Source organism: Platalea leucorodia (assembly GCF_965183815.1).
Source record: "Platalea leucorodia genome assembly, chromosome: 5".
NCBI lineage: Eukaryota > Metazoa > Chordata > Aves > Pelecaniformes > Threskiornithidae > Platalea > Platalea leucorodia.
In genome coordinates, this window is record NC_138827.1 from 73,001,824 (window position 1) to 73,025,987 (window position 24,164).

Sequence of the window (24,164 nt, forward strand, 5' to 3'; positions counted from 1 at the left end):
GCTCACTGTGTGGAGGGAAAAGGGAAGATTTTTTAAGGAAATGATCACATATATGTCTGAAATGAAAACATGAAATAATTCCTCAAAGGAATATTTTATGCTATAATCCATCGTCGGATAAACAATTCAAACCTCCTAACAAACCATTATTTACCAAATACTGTAGCTTTAAAAATTCTGAAATGAGCTAGATTTTGTTTTCTTTGAATGAGTGCAAATACTTCAATGAGAAATTTTCCTGTAAATGTAAGACTATTCCTTTTAGCTTGTGATTCTATTATTTAGTTAAAAAGGGAACATCCTCAACCTACTGCTTATGTAGCCAAATGTAAATAAATCACCAATAAGAAAACTTTCATTTAATCACCAGAAACTTACTGTATCCATAATATAACTAAGCAAGTGAAAACTGTTTGGAAACAGTTCCATCGCAGGAAAAGAAAAAAACCCCAACTTTTAACTTCATTCCTTTACTAGTTAGTAATATTTTCCTTTGTTATTGCATTTATCAACAGAACTCTCTCTATTTATCTATATGACCTAAAGACAGATAACACCTTTTAAAGGGAAAAACCTACCCTAGAAATGTGCTTCAGGTAACACCCTGGAAGTGTCAATATGTTCATATAGTCTCTCTTAAGACATTGAGGCCTTATTTTTCATTTCTAAGGGAAGTCTTTGGAGAAAAAACATCTATACATTTCCTGTGTTAAAGAGTAAAAGCTTGACAGATTCACTGAGTCATAACAGACCACAAAGAAGCAGCTGAATTCCCTGTCTAATGGGAATTTTTCCAAGGGACAAAAAACTTATAGTCTTCATGCTGAATAAAGTCTGTTTTGAAATGGTTTCATAATTTTTTCCTGTTTCATAAATATACACAAACACGCACACAAGACACAAGTTTTATATTAAAAAAACCCAAACACACACTATTCCACTAGTCAAACAAAGGCCTAATTCTGCAAATGAAATTGCAAAGGAAAAATCCTGTGTGCATATGGAGTCCTACTGATTTCAAAACTACTAGCCAACACTAATGAAAAGTTTCTGCAGTAGCCAGAAATTAACAGCAAGAACTCTTGGTCTTCCCAAAACTGCTAGCATGCTGTGTAGGTCTGCTAGTACAGGATACAGTAGGTTGCTGAGTTTAGAGTAATTCAAGACTACTCATGTATTAATACCAACATAATTAAAGACCACTAATTTTTTAAATCCTGAAATACAGTATGGAGCCAAAAGCAACTGATGGATGATGGAAAGGTCTGAAAAATGCAGCAGGAGTAGCAGTCAGTTGACAATTATCGTAACAATATATAAATAAATAGCAATACTTCCTGGCTATACAAGCTCTAATTGTAGTAAGAAAAATTCTTGGATTTATGGTATGAAAAATCTTAAATCTATTACGTGAATTTTCACATCATGAGTGTTCTGTTTCTGAAATGTAACAAAACTCAAATTTAGGGCAAAGGAAAACCACGTATTTTGATTTCTGTCTCAGACTTGTAAATTGGCATATGACATAGGAAGTACCGCTAGTAAGGGGAAAAAACTTAATGGAAGCTCCTTTAGTACATTGGATCTTTACAATACAGCAAACTACTTCTGTATTCTTCTGACATCTTCTCACAAAGGAATTCCTCTATTAGCACACCAAAAGAGATGACGGTAGCTGTCAGTGTTTAGGCTCCTAAATTCATTTCTAGGTGCTTCAACATCAATAAATTACTACAACAACATAAGTAAAAATAATCCATCTTTTGAAATCATTGAGCCACCTCGTACAAAAAAATGTTCTGCCTTTTTGCAGAGGACTCCATTGAAAAATGCAAGCTAAACTTTATGTCTGTACTTACTGGCAGAAATCCATGCAGATACTACTCATTTAAGACTTTTTCCCAGATATTTCAGCATTGACGTATTAATTTTCACAAAGGTATTTCCATTCTGAATTCGATGAGTTAATTTTAATTACAAAAATCTAACCAAGATAAGCGTACCTTCTGTGTTGCCTCTCCTATAGACTTTTATACAGAGGAGGGAATTATTTCTTACCTACAGGATCTGGAAATAAGCACTATAAAATCCATGCACTCTCAGTGTCACAACTGTAAACACTGCTCCCCTCACCCACACACAAAGAGAAGGAACCAGCTCTATAGTGCTGTTCTCCCTATATTTTTTTAAGACTCCGTAAGCAGCGTTCCACAGTCAGGAAGACAGGGTACAAACCAGGCAGCTCTACACTGAACAGTGGTGGGGTCAGGAGTCCAGGAAGCACCTGCACAGATTCCCTAATACAAATCTGGACTGTTCTAGAGAGCCTCCATCACAGTGGTAACTTGTTTTAAGACGATCTCTTCAACAGTTCTTGGTAAAGGTCTACCGGAACCATTCTGCTAAGGGGCAAAAGAATAAGGCACACAAGACAGAAGTAGAGCCATTCTGGAGGGACATACCAAAATCCTGTCCTGCCTTGAAACCTTGGATATTTTAAAGAGTTTAGAGTCTGAGCTCTAAGGACTACATTTTAAAACAAGTCTATCTTCCTTCCATCAGCCTTGTACAAGGGACAGAAGGACCTGGAACTAGTACATAGCAGAAAAATTTTGTTTGGGTTTCCCAGTTTATTGGGAACTTTATCTGTAAATGCATAATAGTGGATAAATATAGTCTGATGTTGGACAATGTCCTGATGACAGGAAAGAAATACAAAAATTGGACAGCACAATCCAAAGACATTCTTTGGCAGAGAAGTCAGAGAGAATCTCAAGTGCTTTTCTTCCTCTTTGAAAAACTTTTTTGATGCGTTATTTCCTCACTAGCTCTTCTCAATAGCTCCTCTTTGTATTTATATTTCATATGCAGTTGAAATACCTACTAAATACATAAGAGTAAGCAATAATAGTCTTTAGAATAATGTAAGTCCTTAAAAATTTTAATTTATTTCTTTTAACTCCCATTGAAATCTGATGTCAAAGAATCAAAGCTTTTTTCACCAGGGACATTCCACTTTTCCCTTTTTTATGCCACAGCTCTCTGAATTAGATGAGAACAGCTAAGGGAACTGTAAATCTCTAGTAAAACACAAATACTCAATTATATAAATAATAAGAGCTACACTTAGTCAGATTTCAATCACAAAGAAAATGATCATAAAAAATAGAGAACAAGGGACGAAGGGAAAAACAGAAAGTACATATCATTACCTATTGAAATTTTCCCCAAATTTAGGTTAGAAAAATAAAAGTTTCATCAATTCTCAAAGCAGAAAGACCTACTTCATCTACACAAAGCAGAATTTTACTGTCTGGGTGTAAGCAGGACAGCACAATATTATTCTCTTTCTATATGCTACTTCCACTTGCATGTATCAACAGAAAAACATCATAAATACTTGAAAGAACATCAAAACTGAAATCACACAAACCCTTGGGTCCTTCATCCTTCTTGCCACCAGTATCCCTGACAGGATCATCAATACTGCAGTCTGTCCCAGCCCAGGAGAAATTACAAATGCAAGTGGCTTCATTACTACAAACCTGGAAAAGAAAATAAGTGACAGCGGTTGGTTTTTAACTACATTTTAGTAAGTTTATTTAACATGTAATTAGGTATTTAATTCATAGTATGAAACTTATCCATTTATATATTGTAACAATAGCACTAAGTGTTCGGAATGAGTATAATACATCAATAACCTGAAAGTTTGCTTTAACCCTCTAAATACACTCAGAGGCTAGGAAAAGCAGAAGTGTTCCCTGTGGTTCCATCATCACTTGTACTACACACCTGCACAGGATGTAAAAAATAACAGAAACTCTCACCAAAAAAACCCCTATCTACACTAGTTAGATCTTCACTAACCAACTATTAGACTTTGAGCCTGGATGTCCAGAAAGAATACAAGCATTTGCGTTTAAAAGGTTCAAGACATGGTCATGCTTTACGACCGCTCATTTACAGCTTGCTCCCATGTAGAAAAAATAGTAAGATTTTCACTGGTTTTGTCATAATTTTTTTCTAAGCAGCAATGAGGAGGGCTTCCTTATCTTCTATAAAGAGAGGAAATTGTTCTTCCTAAGTCTACATTTAGTCAAATGACCTCTAAAAAAGGACTTAGGACTCACTGAAATCGGCAGTACGTTTATCAGATACAGGAAAACCTATCCAACTGACAATACCTAAAATATCAGCTCAATAGTGAGAGTTACTAGCTATAAACTTTCCATATGAAAAAGAACGGAACACATGGAATGTGTTGCCAGAAGAGGTTACTAAGGAAAGAGCACGACATGAGAAATAGAAACAAAACACAGAATGAAGTTTTGGTTATGGGACTAGAAGTGAAGTCAACGTCTTTTGGACACTGGAACATAATGTCAAAAAAACCCCCAGAAAATAACCTACATGCTAATGATTACAGGTAAGTAGTACATGTGATTTTTTTTTTTTAATTTAACTTTTATTTCACTCTGCTTCTTAAAAGTATTCACTGAAGAATCTTATCTAGGAAGCTGAATATAAATACATCTTATAGCAGGTTTGATCAACTGAAGTATTCTTTTAAAATTATGAGTCGGAATCATCCAAAGCAAAACAAAAAAGGTAACATAGTTCTCTCACCGCTCATGCCACTCTCCAAAAGTACCAAGACAATTTCTAGATCCTTTACTTTCCAATTTTAAAATTTTTCTTCTTGATTTTGAACCTAATGCTCTTCTTTGAAGCACTCAAATTCATCTTCAATTACACATAACAAGAAGAAAAAAAAAAAAAAAACTTCTTGTGTAAAGTCTAGCCCCTTAGGCAAGCGTCTGTCCACTGAATCCCACAGTGGAAAGGTTTTATCAATACTTTATCAGTATCAGTTAAGACGTGTGTGGCAGGTGCACCTGCCCTGATAAAGACTGGGGCTTTCTGAGCGTTGAAACATAGCAGCCACCGCAAGCCTTTGATTTTCGTGCCCTTACTGCCCTACTGTGGCTGTTGTCACATACAGAGTCACCGGAAGATAGAGCCCTTGGCCAACAGGAACGGACATGACCATATATGACCACAGGTCAGATTTGACTAGAGTATAAACGGAGTCCCTCCGGAGGGCAAACTGTGTAGGTCCTCCTTGGAGCAGCAGGTCTGCAGCTGGGGACTCTCCCCTTGGGTCGGGACACCGCCAAGGTAACCCCTTGAGGTTGAGAGCCCTCGCTTTATTAGGTGAGTGATAGTGCATTTTTAGTCATCATTCTGAAGATTAAGAATTCTTAAGTCAGCTGTGTAGTATTAATTCCCGTTGGCATCCTGAACCTGTGGTTTACTAATGTTTGTCAGAGTACCAAACACTTTTGATTAGAATAAATATTATTTTGGGTTACATCACCTGCCTAATTTAACTTTGTGCACCTCTGCAACAGCATGGAACAGTGAATCTATTCATCAAAACATACCTAACGTCTTAGACAAATGGACTTATGGGTAGAATAACAGAATATAATGTGCCTGAATGTAAAATGATACACTTTGCATCTGTTCAAGAAGAATGTATCATCTCTGTTGAGGTCCAAAGTTTAGAATTTTAATTATTTAAGTCATGAGGTATGAATCCATGAGCACAGGACCAACTTTATAAAGGTGTTAGTATGCAGGAAAAAGTTTAACTGAAGATGGCAAGTAGCTTGAAATATGGGTAGGACATTACAGAAGTCTTTACAATAACGTCAAAGCTCATTATTGCTAGTAATGAAAACAACACTTCGGATATAATTGCAGAATTAGTTTGACAACTTTGCTTCTAAAATTTTGTCTATGCTTCACAGAATGGCAGTCTTTCCCTGAATCTAACATTTGTGTTTTCAGATCAACAGGTCTTAGGAACGCTTTCAGGTAGAGAACTCCACAGGGTACATTAAGATCAGATATCCCAGAGGTAGCTGAAGAAGCTTAGCTGCTGACTCCCAGTACAGACTCACCCCATGACCAGAACAGACTTTTCCATTAGAACCAATGGGACAGCTGCTTATGTTCAAGGACTGAATGGGCAGGCACTTTTTGTCCAGACACATCATGTGAGGTCCACATGGAGCTCCATCCTCCACATAACCTAAATCTGTATCATCATCTAAAAGAACATGAGCACCACTAGGAGAAATAAGTTTTAAGACACTATTAGTATCATGACTGGATTCTTTTGAAAATATTAAACATGTTAGTGTAGATACTGAAAGCCTCATATCTTTCTCTCATTCAAGTGTACAGACACACTGCACAAAATTATAAAGTTTTTCTGTCTGTCCACAGCATTGACAAGGTGTTCCCGTTGTCAGACTAAACAGAAGTCTACATAATGACTTAAATACTCAAAAAGGGCACCTTAGGCTTTGGGGTTTTTAACAGTCTTTGATGGGCCGTGCTTTTTTTTTTTTTTTTCTTTTTTCTTTTTCTTGTTCCAAAGGCTGTGAAATATTATTGCTAGAAAAATGTTAAAAAACTAACTTCCCATGTGATGACACTTAAATAAAAATACTAGTGGAATAATAGAAGAGTTAAGAATCATTGTTCACTCAGGACCTAACTATATAAGAGAACATTCTTAGCATGTCAGCTGTGTTCCCAACATCTTTAAAACACAAATCCAGTATTGTGCACGGTAGACTAAAACCAATTTACCTGCCCTTTAACTGAACTGTAGCTTAACATCTTATCCTGCCACAACTCTTCAGTTTCCTCTCTGCCTTCACTTCCCTACAGCTATTTCTCCGAGGATATAATACTCAAGAACATTACGTTTAATACACGGGTCTTTGGCAATTACAGACTCCCCCCCCCCCCCCCCCAAAAAATATAGCGCTGTGCATTAAACTCAGACTGTGAAGTTCTGCTCCTGGAGAGACCAGATAGAGTAATCAGGAGGATAAGGAGGATAACCCACATTTTGCCCTCTTTAAATGTGGAGTATTAGCCTTTTTTTTTTTTTTTTTTTTTAAATCAAAAGAAATACCACTCCACCAATTTTGCTGCAAGATGTTAATTACCTAAAAATCATACAATTTTACATTTGTTTATCTTAATTCAATTTGGTTTGATAAAGCAAAATCATGTTGGAACACTGCATTATCTTTTACCTGCAGTCCACTATTCGTCCTTGATGATAAAAAGAATTTGGGATAATTTCTCCCTGAACTTGACCAACTCGTGGAACTCTAGTAAGGTTAGTGCAGAGCAAAAAGCCACAGAAAACATCACTGTAAAATGAAAACATAAATCAAAAAGTTACTGGAAAAATATGAAAGAAACTTACAAAAAAGACTGACAATGTTGCTGCTGATCACCTTAAGTAATATATTACCATAAGCCACATGATAGACTTCCAGAGCACAAGTCTGGAAATAAAATATTATTTGATATAAATGACAAGAGGCAGCAACAAGTAATTGTTCATTCTAATGCACCAGTGAATGTTCACATCAACAAAAAATTTATCTGTGCTCTAAATACAATACAGTACAATTAAGAGGAGCCAAATTGTACAAAGCTTTGTCATATCAGGCTAAATTACATCTCCCTCTCTCTAGCAGCTTGGATGCTGTATGTTAATGTGAAGTTTGAATTTTTAATTGTATTTTATTTCTCTCGCAGGACAACAGAACCATAATAACAATCGTTAGCATGCAGTGTGTGCACCTGAATTTTGGTACAGAATCTACTTTATTTGATGTTATATGTGCAATCTTCAATAGAAGGATATCAGCTTAAAACTTCCATCTCTTACTCTAATTGTCCTGAGTCATAGAAGCAGCTGGATGAATGCTGGAAATTGTATTTGTTGAAATTGCAAAAAATTCAGCTAGACTATTTTTCTACATCTCTCTACTGACCAAGAAAAGCTTTTATACAAATGAGGTTTTTAATATACATATCAGAACAACACTATTCTCATCTAAATATAAAAAAATCCATGAACAACTACTTTGCTTATGATCCTACCTGAAAAGTGAATCATGTAATTATAAAAAAAAAGCCACTTGACAAACATCAGGTAGTCAAAGGAGGAAACCACCATTCTGAGACTGAAATTTTTACATACATACTGAAAAATTACAAAACAGTAAGTAAATCAGGAGAAATTTAAGTCTATCCACTAACGATCATTAACTGGAAAAGTAAATTTAATCATATATTTGTCTAGTAATGATCACATGCAAATGAATCAGCCATTTTCTCTGTAGCATCCAAATGTCTAATGGTCCTCTCTGGTCAAAATAAAGGTTGGAACAAACTTGAAATAGCACAATCTGGTATCAATCCCAGAGCAAGTGAAAATAGTGTGTGTATTTGCAGCCTAATTTTTCCCTACCAAGTCTGAGGTGTTTGTATATTATGAACTTGTGACTTTCTGCTGCCCTGTCCCCCAGCTCCTCTGAAAGAATTAAAGTCACAGTACATTCTTCTGAAAATCTGGAATTCTTTACAAGTGTATTGCTGAGTCACCCATGGATTTGTCAGAATGAGCTATGCAACTTTTTCAAGATGCAAACCTTGTGAGGGAAAGAAGATTTAAAATAATGCAAAACAAACTGCTGAAACATTCATGAAAAAGTAGACAACATTAAAGCAGTATTAATCTATTTAAAATACAGATAATCTCTACCAAGCTGAACTTACTGTTTGCTACACTGAATCCATCGGTCTCCATCCTTTCCACAGTTTCCTTTTTTTGTGCCTTCTGTATTAAGCTTTTCATAACAAAATTTGTCAGATCCTGAAGACTCTGTTGATGAAGAAAGGAAAAAGGGATGTACTTTCCAGTAGTGACCTGAGAGCTTTGAAAACCTGCATAGTTTATTGTAGCAGTTCTCTGTATTTTTTAATGCAAAACAGAAATCTAGCCACACATCTATGTACACAGATGGTGTCTTCCAGTGACTACAGTAGGAACCTAGCAGACAAACTGCAATACCTACACATGACTTTTCTAAAATAATGCTGAATGTTCAAAATTTGCTCTGAACTTTTTAAAAAAAGCAATCTCCACAGTGCCTTTATTGTCATCTGCATTTGAATTTATCTGTCGTCTAATTTTGTTCACTTCATAACAGTTGCACATAGATTTAATCTAGTTGTTTGCACTGCGATTATTCCTGATCTGTATTTCAGGAGATCAAAGATTTTATACATGGCATATACCATAAGCATATGTTCTGACATCAGCTCAATGTTTATTTTATTTTTTAGGTCACAGAGAAAACAGGGTTGAACAGTCAGAGTGTAATTTCTACTGCTTTTTAGGAGTAGAAATCTGAACTAATAGGTTTAAAACCACAATTATTTACTAACAAGCCCATTTGTTTTTTCTAAAAATCAATTAAAAATTAAAAAAGAAAAGCACAACAATTATACAGAGGAAGATAAAATATTAGAGGTAAATACGAGTAATTTCAGAAAAAAACCACTTGTACAGAAGACAAACCAAGTATTTTAAAATATAAGTGTGTAAGATACAAAGAAATAAGTTAACAAAAACATCTACTGAATTTAATATTATCAATAAATGTGAGGTGGCAACAAAAAACTCAAAAAGGCATCAGAAGACAAAGAAAATGTTATCTCCATCCAATTTTACACTTATATAGCATGTCTTGTATTGTACAAGACAAACAACAAATGGTAAAATTATATCCCTCCCCTCCCATCTTCCCTAGAATGGAATGATTCTTCTGCCTCAAACGGGCAGTGTCAGCAGTGGCAGTTATGATTAGACAAAATGCACAAGAAAACATTAAGTGCTAGAGTACAGGACATCCTGATAGTTCTGCTCTGCTGAACTGTCTCAAAGTCATTACATGGAGCATTCATCCCCTCTCAGCTGCAAGCAAAATCCATTGCAACAGCAATTCTATTTTATGCAACACTTCTGGGCTTGAATTCGTACTATGTATATTTAAATTCACACGAATGTACTAATTTTCCTGACTTGTAGGATAGTATAGCAAAGAGAGGCAAGGTGGAACAGCTTTAGCATGAACCACTGCTGGGATAATGGAATTGACAACTGTCATTAAAAAACCCCAAAACGTCTGGTTTCAACTATAAAAAACAACAAAAAAATCCTCAACCCTTTTTTTTTTTCTTCTTTCCCTGGTAACAGCAACTCAAAGTTGCCAATATTTTGTATGTTTTCTCACCTAATTCCACCAGAGTCCAGCATTTGCTGCCCTACCTATGTCTGCAACCACATCACGTCAGAACAATGTCACTGGCATCACTCCCAAACTCGAAATTTCATTTGGCAATCAAGCCACAGTTTCTCACTGCAGTCTACTCTACTGAGAGAAAACTAACTTACAGTGGCAAGACCAAAAAATAAAAGTACTAAAAATACAAAACAAAGGCAGGAATTAACCAGAAATAAAATACTTTTAAGGTAAAGTCCACCTACTAGATCCCCATATATATTTGCACTGATTATCTCTTGTCTTGCATTCACCATTATAGCAACGACCCTAAACAAAACACAACATGTTAGCAATAAGAACTGAACACTATTTCATTTCCTTCCCCTCCCCCAACAAATGTCTCATTTTGATTCTTCACCCACATATTGGGATATATTCATGAATTTGGGTAGATGGAGTACACATTTTGGCCCAGATTCTCAAAGTCAGTTAGAGTCTAATATGTACTGACATTTCAACAGTTGCTTTATACTTCTCATTTACATAGTTGTAAAGAACTTAATAACATAGAGTGCGATAAAAGATATACATGTAATACTTAAAGATACCAAGCAGATTTTACTCAAAGTAGAAATTTTTACTATTCATAGAGTGCATAAAGCACAAGCAACATTGATGTCCAAAAGACAAAGTTTATGAAGAAATATGGAAGACAGGATTTAAAAAAAAACAAAACCAAAACCAAAAACTTGTATTTGGTTGATTTCTATTTGCTGATGTCAGGGATTTTAAAACATTGCATACCTGATTAGAATCACAGGCATACCCATCTTGTTTATGAAGATTTGGTGGACACTGAAAAAAAAAAAGAATGTTTTTTTATCGTGTGTACTGTAACAATACGTCAAAGGATCAAATACAGAATTTTCCCGGTTTTAAAAGACAATTGCACAACATATAAAGGAGGTAGATAACATACATAGTGCAGGAATCCTTATAGCTACAAATACAAATGAAAAAATGAACATCTTGAACCATGAAATACAAGGTTTGATTCTAACTTTCTGCATATTCCAAGTAGAAATTAAGGAGGTGAGGCAAAATTAAAACAAACGTGTTTAGTAACAGGATATTTGGTAACTAATACCGGGGCCATGTTTGCAACACTGCCACTGCACTCATTTCAGTTCCACTAAGAAAGTAAGCGAGCACCTAGCTGTAGCCTACCAGTCTATTGCCTACAGAGCTGTGGATTTTAATGATGTTAATTGTCATGTTCTCTTGGCATTGGAAACTTTTTTGGTATGAACAAGTCATTAGGTCCAGAAGCCTCAGATTACTAAAGCTAGGAGCAGACCATTCTCAAAGCTTTTCCTTATCAGAAAGGGACCTGGGAAGATCTGGAAAGGGTATGCTGCTGCAATGTACCATATTAGCCAATACTTTGAAGGCAGCCTTTCTAGCATAAGCAAGCCCTTCTCGCTCCCATTAAGAATGCTCCGTCTACAGAATAAAAGATTTACAATAAAATCTCAGCAACAGCTACTTATCTGTAAGTGTGGATGTCTCAGATGATAATATAAAAAGAGGTTACTGTTAATTTATTGGCATCTATAATTACAGCCAATGCCCAGAGAGAGACGTGAATCTATCCTGAATCTTACTTCTTCAAAGCTAAAACCTGATGCAGTAGATGACTGCAGCAAAGTTATGAAGCTCTTATATAACCTTGAAGCTAAATACTCAGTATTGAAAAGGAGCATGTATCACCTAAAGTATCAAAGTTGCTGTGAAAATGGAAGCTGTACAGAAAGTTGATGACTTAGAAGAACTCAAGTTAAACCAACCTTTTGGTTGCTGTTTATTCCTATAGTGTTGCGTATTAGCCAAATGTTTTCAAGATAAATGCATAAGATCCACAACTTTTAAGATTATCATACATGAGCACACTCTCAAAAAACCTAACGCTTTATACAATTCTTATGAGGAGCGGCTGAGGGAGCTGGGGTTGTTTAGCCTGGAAAAAAGGAGGCTCAGGGGAGACCTTATCACTCTCTACAACTACCTGAAAGGAGGCTGTAGCGAGGTCGGGGTTGGTCTCTTCTCCCAAGTAGCAAGTGATAGGACAAGAGCAAATGGCCTCAAGTTGTGCCAGAGAAGGTTTAGATTGGATATTAGGATAAAATTCTTCACCGAAAGGGTTGTCAAGCATTAGAACAGGCTGCCCAGGGAAGTGGTTGAGTCCCCATCGCTGGAGGTATTTAAAAGACCTGTAGATGTGGCGCTTAGTGGTGGACTTGGTAGTGTCACATTAATGGTTGAACTCGATGATCTTAAGGGTCTTTTCCAACATAAATGATTCTATGATTCTATACTCAATTAGTTGTAATTTTCTACATTTATACTTTAAACTATTTTATTTCATAAAAATCTTACTGTTATTACCTTTTAATCCATTCACATTTGCAGTATATTCTTAGTACTTAAGCTATAGACCAGGCAAAGAGCAAAGGAGGGTACCTGACACCAATACCACACAGATACACGAAACCCCATGAGTTTTAAAAAACAAATAAACCTACAGAAGACATATTTTGAGTCCACCTAGATTAATTATTTTTGAGCTTATGGTAGTTTATTCTTATGTTTAAAAATTTTGTTAGGATTAAAAAATACTCCCCCTCCCCAGTTATTTTGGGTGTGTAAGTGTGCAGTTTTTTAATCTGGATTTTCCTCTTAAATTGATATAAAAATGAGCGCAAACAAGTATCAATAGTGTAAGCAGAGGAAGCTTCTGCATACATACCTGGCCAGAATCTCCAGTGCAGAACTCTGCAATATCACATTCATTCACTGCATATCGACAGTCATAGCCTCGTGGGACAAACTAGAAAATGAAGCATACAGTTCAGGACTAAGATTATGCCTCCATAAGCTGTTCCTTTTCATTCTACATAAAACACACTTTGAACTATAACAGGCTGCACATGATTTCCATGGACAACTGAAAAGAACAATAGATACACTGCAGCAACACTCACAAGACATGATGTATTACAGCAGGGTCCATCACTACAATGAGCTCCATTAGAAAGAGAGCACTTCTTACAACAGTCTGCATAGCATTCCTGAAGAAAATATTAAGCAAAATTTTTAGTTTTCCATTTTAAATAATTTTTTTCTTCATAATCTTTCCCATAAACTATAATGTACCAGCAGAGAGAAGATTCAGTTCAGCACTGATGACTTGCAATTATCAGCTGGAAGAATCCCTTCCAATGCTCAAACACTAAAGCAAAGGAAAAACAGTGACATATATCCTATAGCAACAAGGGGGTTCCCACCTTCTGTAGCCTCTTCACAGGTGTGGAATAGCCTGTGCCAAATGCATGCTGCTTAGTCAAACTGCATTCAATGCAGAAAAAAGATTAAGAACACTAATCATGAGTGCAATTATATCTAAATACTAGAATTAGGACTCAAATCTACAGGGCAGATATTTGCAAAAACATTATTGGAATATTTCTACTAGAAATATTTCTTCTAATAGAGAAGAAAACGACAGTTTACTTATTCTGTCCGAACACAGGCACCTATCTCCAAAGCATAGATAAGGAGTCTACCACTCCAGGCACGCTATCCAGGAAAAGTAAAGGGGTAAACACTTCTACAGTGCAATTCAAAAACTGCTGGGAAACAGCTACACCTTGTCATTAGCGTAACTGGAACTGTTCTGAGGACGCACTCTGTCTTCACACTCATTCTCACTTGACAAAATGTTTTAACACAGTCCTTTAATGAAGTTGTTCCACAACAACAGGCCAAGCAAATTCATTTCCATAAACCTTCCCCCTCTGTTACCAACCACATAATTTATCTTAATATATTTTGTAAGAAAGACTTGTGGAGTAATATATAACTCTACTTGCCATTCGGAAACCGCAATCACATTCCTCTCCTGCTTCCACATATCCATTTCCACACTCAGTGTTTTCAAAGAGCTGAAAGCAAAAAAGACAACCCCCAAAGTAAGAATAAAACTAATATCAAATGTCTTTCCTGTCATACTACAGAAACACGCTCTCAGAGAGAATGTATATGCTGTGCTACTGCAATGGGGAAGGCAGCATGTTTTTCAATTGCTGCTAGTCAGAATTGTTCAGACATGAAAGATGTATGGCTAAATCACTTGAATGTTAGCCCTCTTTAGGAGAATACTGATCTCAGAAAATTATGATAAACAGAGAGACAATAAAATAATACTCAAGGGCATAACATTTGAACTTCATTCCTATTCTAAGGACTCCCATTTCCCTGACAATTCCTTCAAGAAACCCATCAGCAATATGATCTCTGGGATCTGTTCAGGTACCCATACTTGCTCATGCAATTAGCTACTGTCTATTCCAGTGTAACATGTTTGCGCGTGAAAATAATAAACATTAAGAAACACTGCCAAAAGGAAGTTCTATGTGCCTTATTAGGAAGTTAGAATAACACAACCACATAGAGATAGTACTAAACAGTTAATCCTAGGACCAGATAGATACAATGCAGATAAATTCTACAGTTCAGGATGATATAGATTCTATACTGGTTTCACATATCATAATTTTGGTTAAAGGTGATTTAAGACATTTTTCAGTCTTGTCACAGAAATAATTTCGCAAAAACCTTATCTGTTTTCAATATAATAATTCTGCTTTAAAATCCCTTAAGAATATCATGAATCTCCAATTTAACTGGGATATTAGCAATAGAAACACATTCATCACTAGAATATGATTGAAATGAGAAGTCAAAAGTTAACAAGTTAAAATGAGACCAGATAAATCTACAGCTAGATAAGGGTGAAAGATGCAAGTAAACATGTTCTTTCTGCATGGGTTTAGTGGCAGTACAGCTGTTGAGGATCATCAAGATATGAAACATAACATATAATAAAACACAAATTATTTATAAACTTCGATGGAATTCCTCTTTAGTATTTGGGGAGGGCAGGGGAGGAAGGAATCATAATGCCCAATCAAAAAGAAAGAAAACATTTTACTTTTGTTGCATAAACCACATAGGCAATCAATAGCACCTACAATTTTGGGTGCCCGAAGCAAAACTACACTGAAGCAATACCCATATGTACTCGTCTTCACTAGCAATGTTGACACAAGTCAGAAAACTGAAATTTCTTTTTTTTTTTTTTTCCCCCCCTCTATAAGCCACTGTTACTACTATGCTTCAGTAGAAACAGCAAGACTTCTTATTCTGAACCTGAAATTCAGTTCTCTGTCAGACAGACTTGGCTATCGGACCTGTAGCCCATAAGAAAACAAAAAGGGGTCAACCAGAGAAATGCAAGAAAATAACAGAACACACACAAATTTCCTACGGCATTAATCAGGAATCATCAAATGTTCATATACATGTCAGAGCATAACTAAAAGTTTATAATTAAAAATGACATCATGGTGACTGCTTAACACAACTATGGTTTATTTACCTAAGGATTAAACACACCATTTTCTAGCTTAGCTCCCAACCTCAAAATAACAGGATTCTAAACATTGCATAATTTTTTTCCCCCCAAAGTACTTTAACTTCAAAGCTGTGAAACACTGACATAAATAACACAAAGATAATTCAACCATTCTCCTGGGAGCATTTTCACAGAAGTAAACCAGGTTTTTATTCTGTATACAGTCAATTTGACAATTTGTTCACATTACCTTGCTAGACAACCATCATCAAAAAATGAAGCTGTGTTTTTCTTTCCCCCTATTTACTCTTTTCTGTAAGACTTCTTACATTCTTATTCTATAAGCAAAGATTGTCACCTTGGGAAAAGTTTAAAAAACACTCTAAGAAGCAAAATTTTTTTAGTTAATTGTGCAAGGTGGTGGTCTACCAAAGGATACAGCACAGCAAACAGAACAGCCTTATAGTCTCATGTGGTATTAAATTCTACAGGGAGAGCAAGTTTGATGCCATGATTAAATAGAATATTAGTACTTTGGATTGATCTTACTTTGCAAAAAGAGCCACATGGAATATTTTTATACTACTCAGCTTTAGAAGGATGTCATGCTAATATTACCTTAGAAAAAACTATAACCTTGATAAGTTTTTAGGCGAAAAAAGCAATGGATGGTACAAGGAAACAGTTATAGAGAGTTTGCTAGATGTACATCTGAAATGAAACTGAACTTAAGTTAACTTTAAGAACAACTACAAGCTGCTACTGTCTGTACAAAGTAAGCTATTGATTTCTAATTCTTAGTCCGGTAACTGGCATTCTTTTTAACAACGTCAGGCAAAAAGTCCAAGAATTGAACGTATGTGGAACATGCGCTATGACCTCACTTCTGGATTTATTTTGCACTACTTCCATCTTAATAAGTAGTGCATTTATGCTAAATAGGGATGTATCTAGCTGTGAGAAATCAACTGCAATATTTGTCATTATTTGAGCATGGAGAATTGTGGAAAACAAGTTGCATTCCTTTTAAGATTATTTTTAAATACGGGAATGAACAGTCAGCAAATTACAAGCAACTTCAAGAAAATACTCACATAGACATTTGAATAAATTTGAGAACAGATGGGTGTTAGTGAAATTATTACATTTGCATTACAATGTTTAGCAGAGGTGCTGGCTACCAACATATTAATTACCTTTGTTGGCCTGTTGAAAAGACAGGCACCTCCCCCACGAAGTAAAAATTCTTTGTATTCTGCAATGCTGCATTTGGAGAATTTCCTGGAATGGTATACCCTAAAATGGCAAAGAATTAGCTGAGTAAATGCCTTGAAACACCAACAGTTACTGGAAGGGGGCAGAGGGGTCACAACATTTTTTTTAATACTGTAAATCCCAGTTTCTTACAACCACTGTGTGCAACAGTATGTCAGCTCAGTCTTATTCTCAAACAATACAATCAGAACAAAACAAATTTTTTAAACATTTTGCATTTTTATATTTCTATTGTATGGATCTACAGTATATGAAACTGCAGTCTTCTAATCTTCTTAATAAGGTGAAACCACATTATCATAATAGCTGCTATGCACCCTCTCAATTGCATGCATAATCCAGTGTTCTCTTGGGTTTGTTTTCCCTGAGCTTCAGTTTAAAAGATGGATTACATTCCAGATCCCTGATTTCATGCCAGGGTTTTAAAACTGTTCAATTAATTTGGTCCTGTTAATAAGGTTAATTTTTAAAGTAAAATTAATTGTAGCCATAAGAACAGCTGTATAGGGTCAGACTGAAAATTCACTTTACCCAAATCCCATCTCTGATTTTGACCCTGAGAATATGCCCAGGGACGAGTAGAGAACAGAGCACTGTACTACTACTTGCAGAATATTTTTCCAGCTTCCAATAATTTTCAGCTCAATTACTTTCTCGGGAAGCCTTATTTTGTCTTATTTAGTCTTATTTAATCATCTTCATTGTCTTTTCTCCCATGAATTTGGCCCAAATCTTTTAGCATCTACAAGATGCTATAGCAAGAAGTTTCACAGCTTAATTACAGACTGGTAGAAAAACAAATTAATCCTCTTTTTTCTGTCACATATTTGCTAGTCTCACTTCATGTCTCCCTAGTTCTTACACTGGAAGAAATAGTAATCATTTGCTATGTTATTCATGACGTTACAGACTTCTCTCATATTTCCTCATCTTCATCTTTTTCCCAGCCTGATGAAAACATACTTTGTTAGTCATTTCTCACACAGAAACTCTCTGATATTTTTCTTAGCCATGTTTTGAGATCTGGGAATGAGAACTATTCACGCTATTAAAGATGGGGGTAACCATGCCATAAGGAGGTTCTCCATTCCTTTCCTAGCAGTGAGCTGACATTTCCCCATTGAATTATTCTATATATAAAAAAATGTCTTCTGGCACTGATGGAGTTAAGTGAAAAGGCTTTACACTGCAGCTAATTATTCACTCATATCATTAGTCAGTCCTTTTTCAGCTTCTGGGTGACTATCATCTGCTCCTGACTTTTTTTTTTTACTGTTACCTTATCTACACAAGAGGTTTGTTCCACAACCTCTTCTACTGATATTTCCATCCGAAACTGATACTTTGATGAGTTCACCATAGGAAGGAAGCTAGTTTCTATTCTGATCAATGCCTTACTTCAGATTCCAGAAGCAAACTTACTGAATAATTTTCTGTTGCATTCATACGGTGGCTGACAATTACAAGTCTACAGGAAAGCCACACAGTAATTCTACCGAAGAACCAATTTCCAAACACCATATGAAGAAACTAAGCTCTTTCTGTCTTATTTATAACTAATTTTCTCCATGATTTTTGCAATAAAGCTTCCACAGTGAGCAAGAATTCTGACACAAAGTGATTTATAAGACTCAAAAACCTGTGTTTCAGAAGCTATCCTTTTCTAATCAATTGCTTACAGTACAGAGAAAAGAATCTCTGGCTGTGTGTGACAGTAGAGGGCAATGAAATCTGGTTTCCTCCCATATAGATGTGCTTCCTCCCCAGACTTGACTGACTGTTTAACTAAGGATTGACAGCACTTGCTGAAAGCTTCAGGTTTCTACTTTTATTCCCTGGAACAGAAGCAGAGAGATCTGTTCACTCAAAATTAGAATTTTGAAGGAATTGGGGGAAAAAAATAATGAAAATTTAGGAGGAAAATAGAAATATCACTTATCAAAACTGTATTATAACACTTTTTCAGGTGCATGTAAAAAGTACAACTGATTTATTTAATGGAAAAAATATACATACTTCACTTTTCAATCATTGTAAGTATAGCAAAGCATTAGTGAATACACTGCATTGCACTTCAACATATAAGATTTATGAACAGCTTCCTAAAATGTCAATAGCAAAGGGAATGAATTGCTGAAAATTGAAATCATTGATCTGTATGCTTGGGTTATTCCAACTGCTTCTAGTTTTTCATTTATTAGTACTAAAAGACACAGACAAAACCCAATACATAAATATTTCTGTCATAATGTAAACTATGAAGTCATTCCAGAGCCCTCAATTACTGATAGTTATGACATACCCCGTTTCCTCCATGATGCAACCACCCCAGGATTCAGTGCAGTCACACTCTTCTCAGAGAAGACCAAAATACAACAGAAAAGGAAAGCAGTTATAAATACGCTTGCAATAAAGTACTCACTATAAAAATGGAACTTGCCTAATTATACAAAGATTAGATGGTTGCTTGGCTGTACAGATTCTAGCCCTAAAAAGGAAACCAGCCCACTTGAAGAGATACTAATATACTTAATATAAATGCAGTACTTTCAAATTACCATATGTGCATATTCTTTGACTCAACACAAAGTTTCAGGAAGTATAGAAAGCTAAAAATAGCTGGCAACATTCTTCCCTACATGCTCTCAAAACAGGTAGCACAAGGGTACGTGCAGTATACGTTATACTGATGATTACAAACATCACATTTCCTCCTCCCTAAAATGTGTACAGAACACCCTGAAGGAGAATTGTTACTGGACAGGCTACCTTTTTTCCCTTTGGCATAGAATTATTAATAGTAATACATGAATCAGCCAATCAAACATTCATTAGAAAAAGTAGTTGAGTGAAAATGGATTTACAGTTTACTTACAGCTATAGCATGTAAGTCAAGAGTGACTAAATTCATAAAATAAAAACAAAAGATCAACATCTTGTGGTTGGTAAAACAGAAGTTACAAACTACCCATAAAAATTTTCTACAAAGAAGTAACATTTTCAAGAAGAAAGGTTCTGCATTCTAGTTACTACTGCAAATCCATGCTCTTTCTCCACAGAAAATATCCACAGATTATTTATATGGTTATTTCTGCTCTATCCAGGTCTTTCATTAATCTTTCTCTACAAAGGGTATCCAAACAAGGACACTAAGCTATCATTTTAAAAACCTCTATCTTACAGTTTAAAAAGATTCTGATTTCCAAATTATATGAACTCTGTTTTACCTGTAATCAAAAAACAATGACATAGAAAGTATTTTAGCAATTTGCAAGTTTACACAACTCAAAAGCGATGCCTTACAAAACAACATTCCCTAAACTTTTCCACGTTGTTTCCTAATTTGCAGATTTCTGAAGTGATTCCAAAATAAAGTCAGCATTATCATTCACATTTTTAAAGAAGAAACAAGGAGAGAAAGTAGCCAAATTGCTTACACGATGTGAGTGGAAAAACCCAACAATTTTCTTTAGCCCCAAAAAGGGCTTTTGCAGCAGCTTTTGTACCTACGCTCTACATGCGTTAAGGCCACATCAGTCTAATCTTCTGGTTGTGAAGCAGCAAGGTAACAAGTTGAGCAAATGTCACCCTGGACTAGATTACAGCTTCTTACCGTTTCTTCAATTATGAATCAGATATTTTTGTATTTTAATAAGTCAGTGATAGTTCTATAGGAATTACAGATTTCATTATTATAGATAAGGAGTTATGAGTTAAATGAAAGGTGTTTTTACCATTATACCTTTGAATGTTGGTTATGACTCTAACCTCTTGACACAGGACATCACTGAGGTCATTGCAAAATGAGTGCTAAACTGGTGGCTCTTATTTTGGTTAAACTCAAATTTTGGTGCGTATATTTCCAAAAGCAGCAATTCTTGTTCTACAGTTACAGCAAGTTCAGTATTTGTTTCAAATATTACAAAGGAAGTGTTTATATATTTAGCTAAGGAGGACAAAAGAAAACTCCAAGTCCATGTACATACTCGGTTTCCTGGCAGCTGGCTCCCATTGTATTCCAAGGTTCTGAGCAAGACTTTGTGCTAGTTCCTGTGCCATGGCCAAAGGGAGGCCATACTGCATTTCAAGAGGAGTGCAATTAAAAAAAGAAAAAAAAGAAAAAAAAAAGAAAAAAAAAAAAAAGAAAGAAAACGTACGTTATTGTAATGAACACTACACCGGCTCATTCTGGCTTACCACATACTTACTGCTTCAGTAATTCTGTAGAGCCAATCACAATTCTGTGTGCATATAAGGAAAATAAAGACAATGAAGTATGTAACGGAAAAAATTTTCTTCTCTTAACCTGAGGTAATCCCTGTCTGCTGGTTAACCTACAGAAAGGAGTCTGTTTGATATATATGTAATAGGTTTGTATAGTATGATTAGCCCATGTTAAAACAGGAGATTTACATTACCGATTTAATACTGCACTGAGGGAAAAAAAATAATAATTAAAAAAAAATCAATACATAGGGAGCAAATTTTTCTAGTTTTAATGTTAAAAAAAAAATCAGTGAGAATTACGTGTCATCAGCACCTCAGAAGATCAAGCCTTATAGTAAGAAGACCCAAAAGAATGTTCAGTGCTATATTTCAAATACTATTGTCGAAGATTTTTGAGTCTAAATTTCTGTCAAATATACTAAAAGTCAATTTAAGATCTTATTAAGAGAATAATGCAGACAGGAGGAATGCTTTTTAAAAAGAAAAGCACAGTGAGCAGTAGTTTAATGATGATACAAGAAGGCTGGCTGTGGGAATCCTAACTTTTTAATATGTAAGTTATCTTTAAAGCCCTGAATACTGCAACATATAAACTCGGAGGTTATAATGTACAGTTTCTATTTTATTTCACTTCAGTCGTGAAAAAAAAATTACCTCATTCACTCCCACTCCTCTGGTCACAGAGCAAACCCCTCCAAAGTAACTTAAGCTGCTCCTTTTGTAATGAAATGTCACATTCCTTACAAACAAAAATAAAGAAAATATAACACATTGACATCGGGCACCAAGAACTTATTGAAAGATCATACTTTCACACATACTAGGATACATTGCAAGCACATTAATCCTCATCTAGCATCAAAAGCAACTGCAAGTTTACAAACAGAACACCGACATCAAAAGAGTCGATAAGATACAATCTTTGACAAACTGTTTTTATCTTGTAGAGACAGAACCAGTCCCAACCCACAAACAACCCAAGCAGAGAAAGCTAGAGTACCAGATTCCTAAGAAAATACAATGATAACATTTCCTTTAAAAAGATAACAATATATTCCAATTTATGATTTGTCAGCAAGGAATTCTGTACTGAAATGTATCAGTGTTGAGATTTTTTTTAATTATGCTCTTAATCCAAACCAATTCAAGTTATAGTTTCAACTCCAAATGAAAAGACTGAGAAGTATACCTAAAAGGAAAGTAATTTAATACTGCTCTTCAACCCTGCCTCCTTTCATTTATTGCTAATAAGCCCCAAATAATTTAGTTAAGTTAATGTAATCTGGAAGATATATATTATTCTATAAAATGTCTATAAACGATTAGGAATGATACCTATTTTAACTTCATAGACATAATAATAAATCTACACAGCCTTGGGCATGCATAGCAAATTACCCTAATCTTTGAAAATGAATTCCTTTTACAATAGCAGAATCAATGTCCCTTTTGTTTTTTTAAATGTCAGATATGGATGCTCCAGACAGGTATATATTTATTTTTTCAGAACATTCACTACACTAAATGCTTAAAGCTAGATGCTTTGCAATAGACAGAACCACAGTAAGGGCTGAGATTGACAGGCATTTCTGAAAATGGTCTAGTTCAACCCCCTTGCTCCAAGGAGGCTCAACTGGAGCAGGCTGCTCAGGGCCATGTTCCATTGGCTTTTGAATATCTCCAAGCATGGGCACTCCACAGCCTCTCTGGGCAACGTGTTCCAGCATCTGACCACCTTCACAGTGAAAGGTTTTTTTTCCCTATGTTTAAATGGAATTTCCTGTATTTCAGTTTGTATTTGGTACCTTTCACCGTGCACCACTGAGAAGGGCCTGTTTGCCCACTGGCAAACTCTTCAGCAAGTGACACAATACATGCATAAAAGTAATTAAGAGTGCACATCATCAGCACTTTGCAAATGTTATGAAAAATGCAATTAGCATTGTGTTGTGATGTCTGTATTAAGGCAGTACAGCTATGACAGAAGCTGGAGGAAATTCTTCATCCCCTATTTTTATCTTCCTCTGCAAAAGATGAATGATAGGAGAATCACATGGAAGACATTTGTCACTCCATCCTCGTAGCATGTCATGCTGCTGGGAGAAGGCTTAAGATCTTTATGCTGCAAAGGGGAACACACTCTTCCTCCTCTTTGCTTACAATGCAGTGAAGTAAAAAAAATACTGTTGCTGAAGGTTGATGTTGTGCCTAATGATGCAAGTGGAATTTCCCCTCAAAATGCATTGTGTCTCAGAAAACAACTCATTACAGCTCTAAAGAAGGAAACCTTCCATCAACAAATCATCACTGCAGCTACATGTGTGAATAAATATAGTAACTGGAATGCTCTTGTGGCAACACATAATACTGTCAGCTCTGCCCTCTCCTGCTCTTTACTGGGAAAGCAGTACATTGCACACCTGATTAGCAAAACTAGGTGTCCTTAAGGGCTCATCAGAAGACACTTCAAGTATGTGACACTGTCTCCAGGTTGCAAAGACATTAAAATTTCATTATAGATATATATCAACATGACCATGGTATATACTACACCTATTAAAAATAGATTAACATGATAAAAAATAGATTAAGTTTCCTAAGGAAGGCAGATGTTGATTGATGTAGTGACTACCAAGCAAAAAAGTAAGCAAGAAGAGACAGGTAGACAAAAGCAGTAGACAGAAAAGTATATAAAACTGTAATAGTCTAAATCATTGTATAATGGTACATACGAGAGCAGGTGCACAGCATCAGCATGCTGTTTGATGTAGTGCTGTCGATATTTGGAGAAATCATGAAGCATCTGCAGAGGGTCAGGGTGAATATTAATACGGTCTTTCTCTGTCCAAGTTTCCACAGCCACAAGAACCACCCTTGTGTTCAGCTGTTCCTTGTATATCTGAGGGCAGAGACAGGACAGGCACAGGAGTAGAACACTGGGTCAAACATGCACAGTTAGCCAGTAAGAGTAAAGCGGAAGGACAAGAGGGATAAAGCAGGAGGGAAACATGGGGAAA

The 24,164-nt window shown here is 35.7% G+C and overlaps 1 protein-coding gene across 1 annotated transcript in view; it reads right to left on the minus strand.

Moving 5' to 3' along the window:
* ADAM23 (ADAM metallopeptidase domain 23) overlaps positions 1 to 24,164 on the minus strand; it is a gene marked incomplete at both ends in the record, with an annotated part of 78,797 nt that overhangs the window by 12,906 nt on the left and 41,727 nt on the right. Inside the window, 14 exons of the mRNA XM_082314723.1 lie at positions 3,434 to 3,545; positions 5,970 to 6,138; positions 7,122 to 7,241; positions 8,662 to 8,767; positions 10,436 to 10,499; positions 10,977 to 11,027; positions 12,979 to 13,059; positions 13,214 to 13,300; positions 14,102 to 14,173; positions 16,842 to 16,941; positions 19,223 to 19,271; positions 20,907 to 20,997; positions 21,802 to 21,886; positions 23,880 to 24,046. Of these exons, the coding sequence (XP_082170849.1) occupies positions 3,434 to 3,545; positions 5,970 to 6,138; positions 7,122 to 7,241; positions 8,662 to 8,767; positions 10,436 to 10,499; positions 10,977 to 11,027; positions 12,979 to 13,059; positions 13,214 to 13,300; positions 14,102 to 14,173; positions 16,842 to 16,941; positions 19,223 to 19,271; positions 20,907 to 20,997; positions 21,802 to 21,886; positions 23,880 to 24,046 (1,354 nt within the window). The remainder of the gene's footprint in view (positions 1 to 3,433; positions 3,546 to 5,969; positions 6,139 to 7,121; positions 7,242 to 8,661; positions 8,768 to 10,435; positions 10,500 to 10,976; positions 11,028 to 12,978; positions 13,060 to 13,213; positions 13,301 to 14,101; positions 14,174 to 16,841; positions 16,942 to 19,222; positions 19,272 to 20,906; positions 20,998 to 21,801; positions 21,887 to 23,879; positions 24,047 to 24,164) is intronic.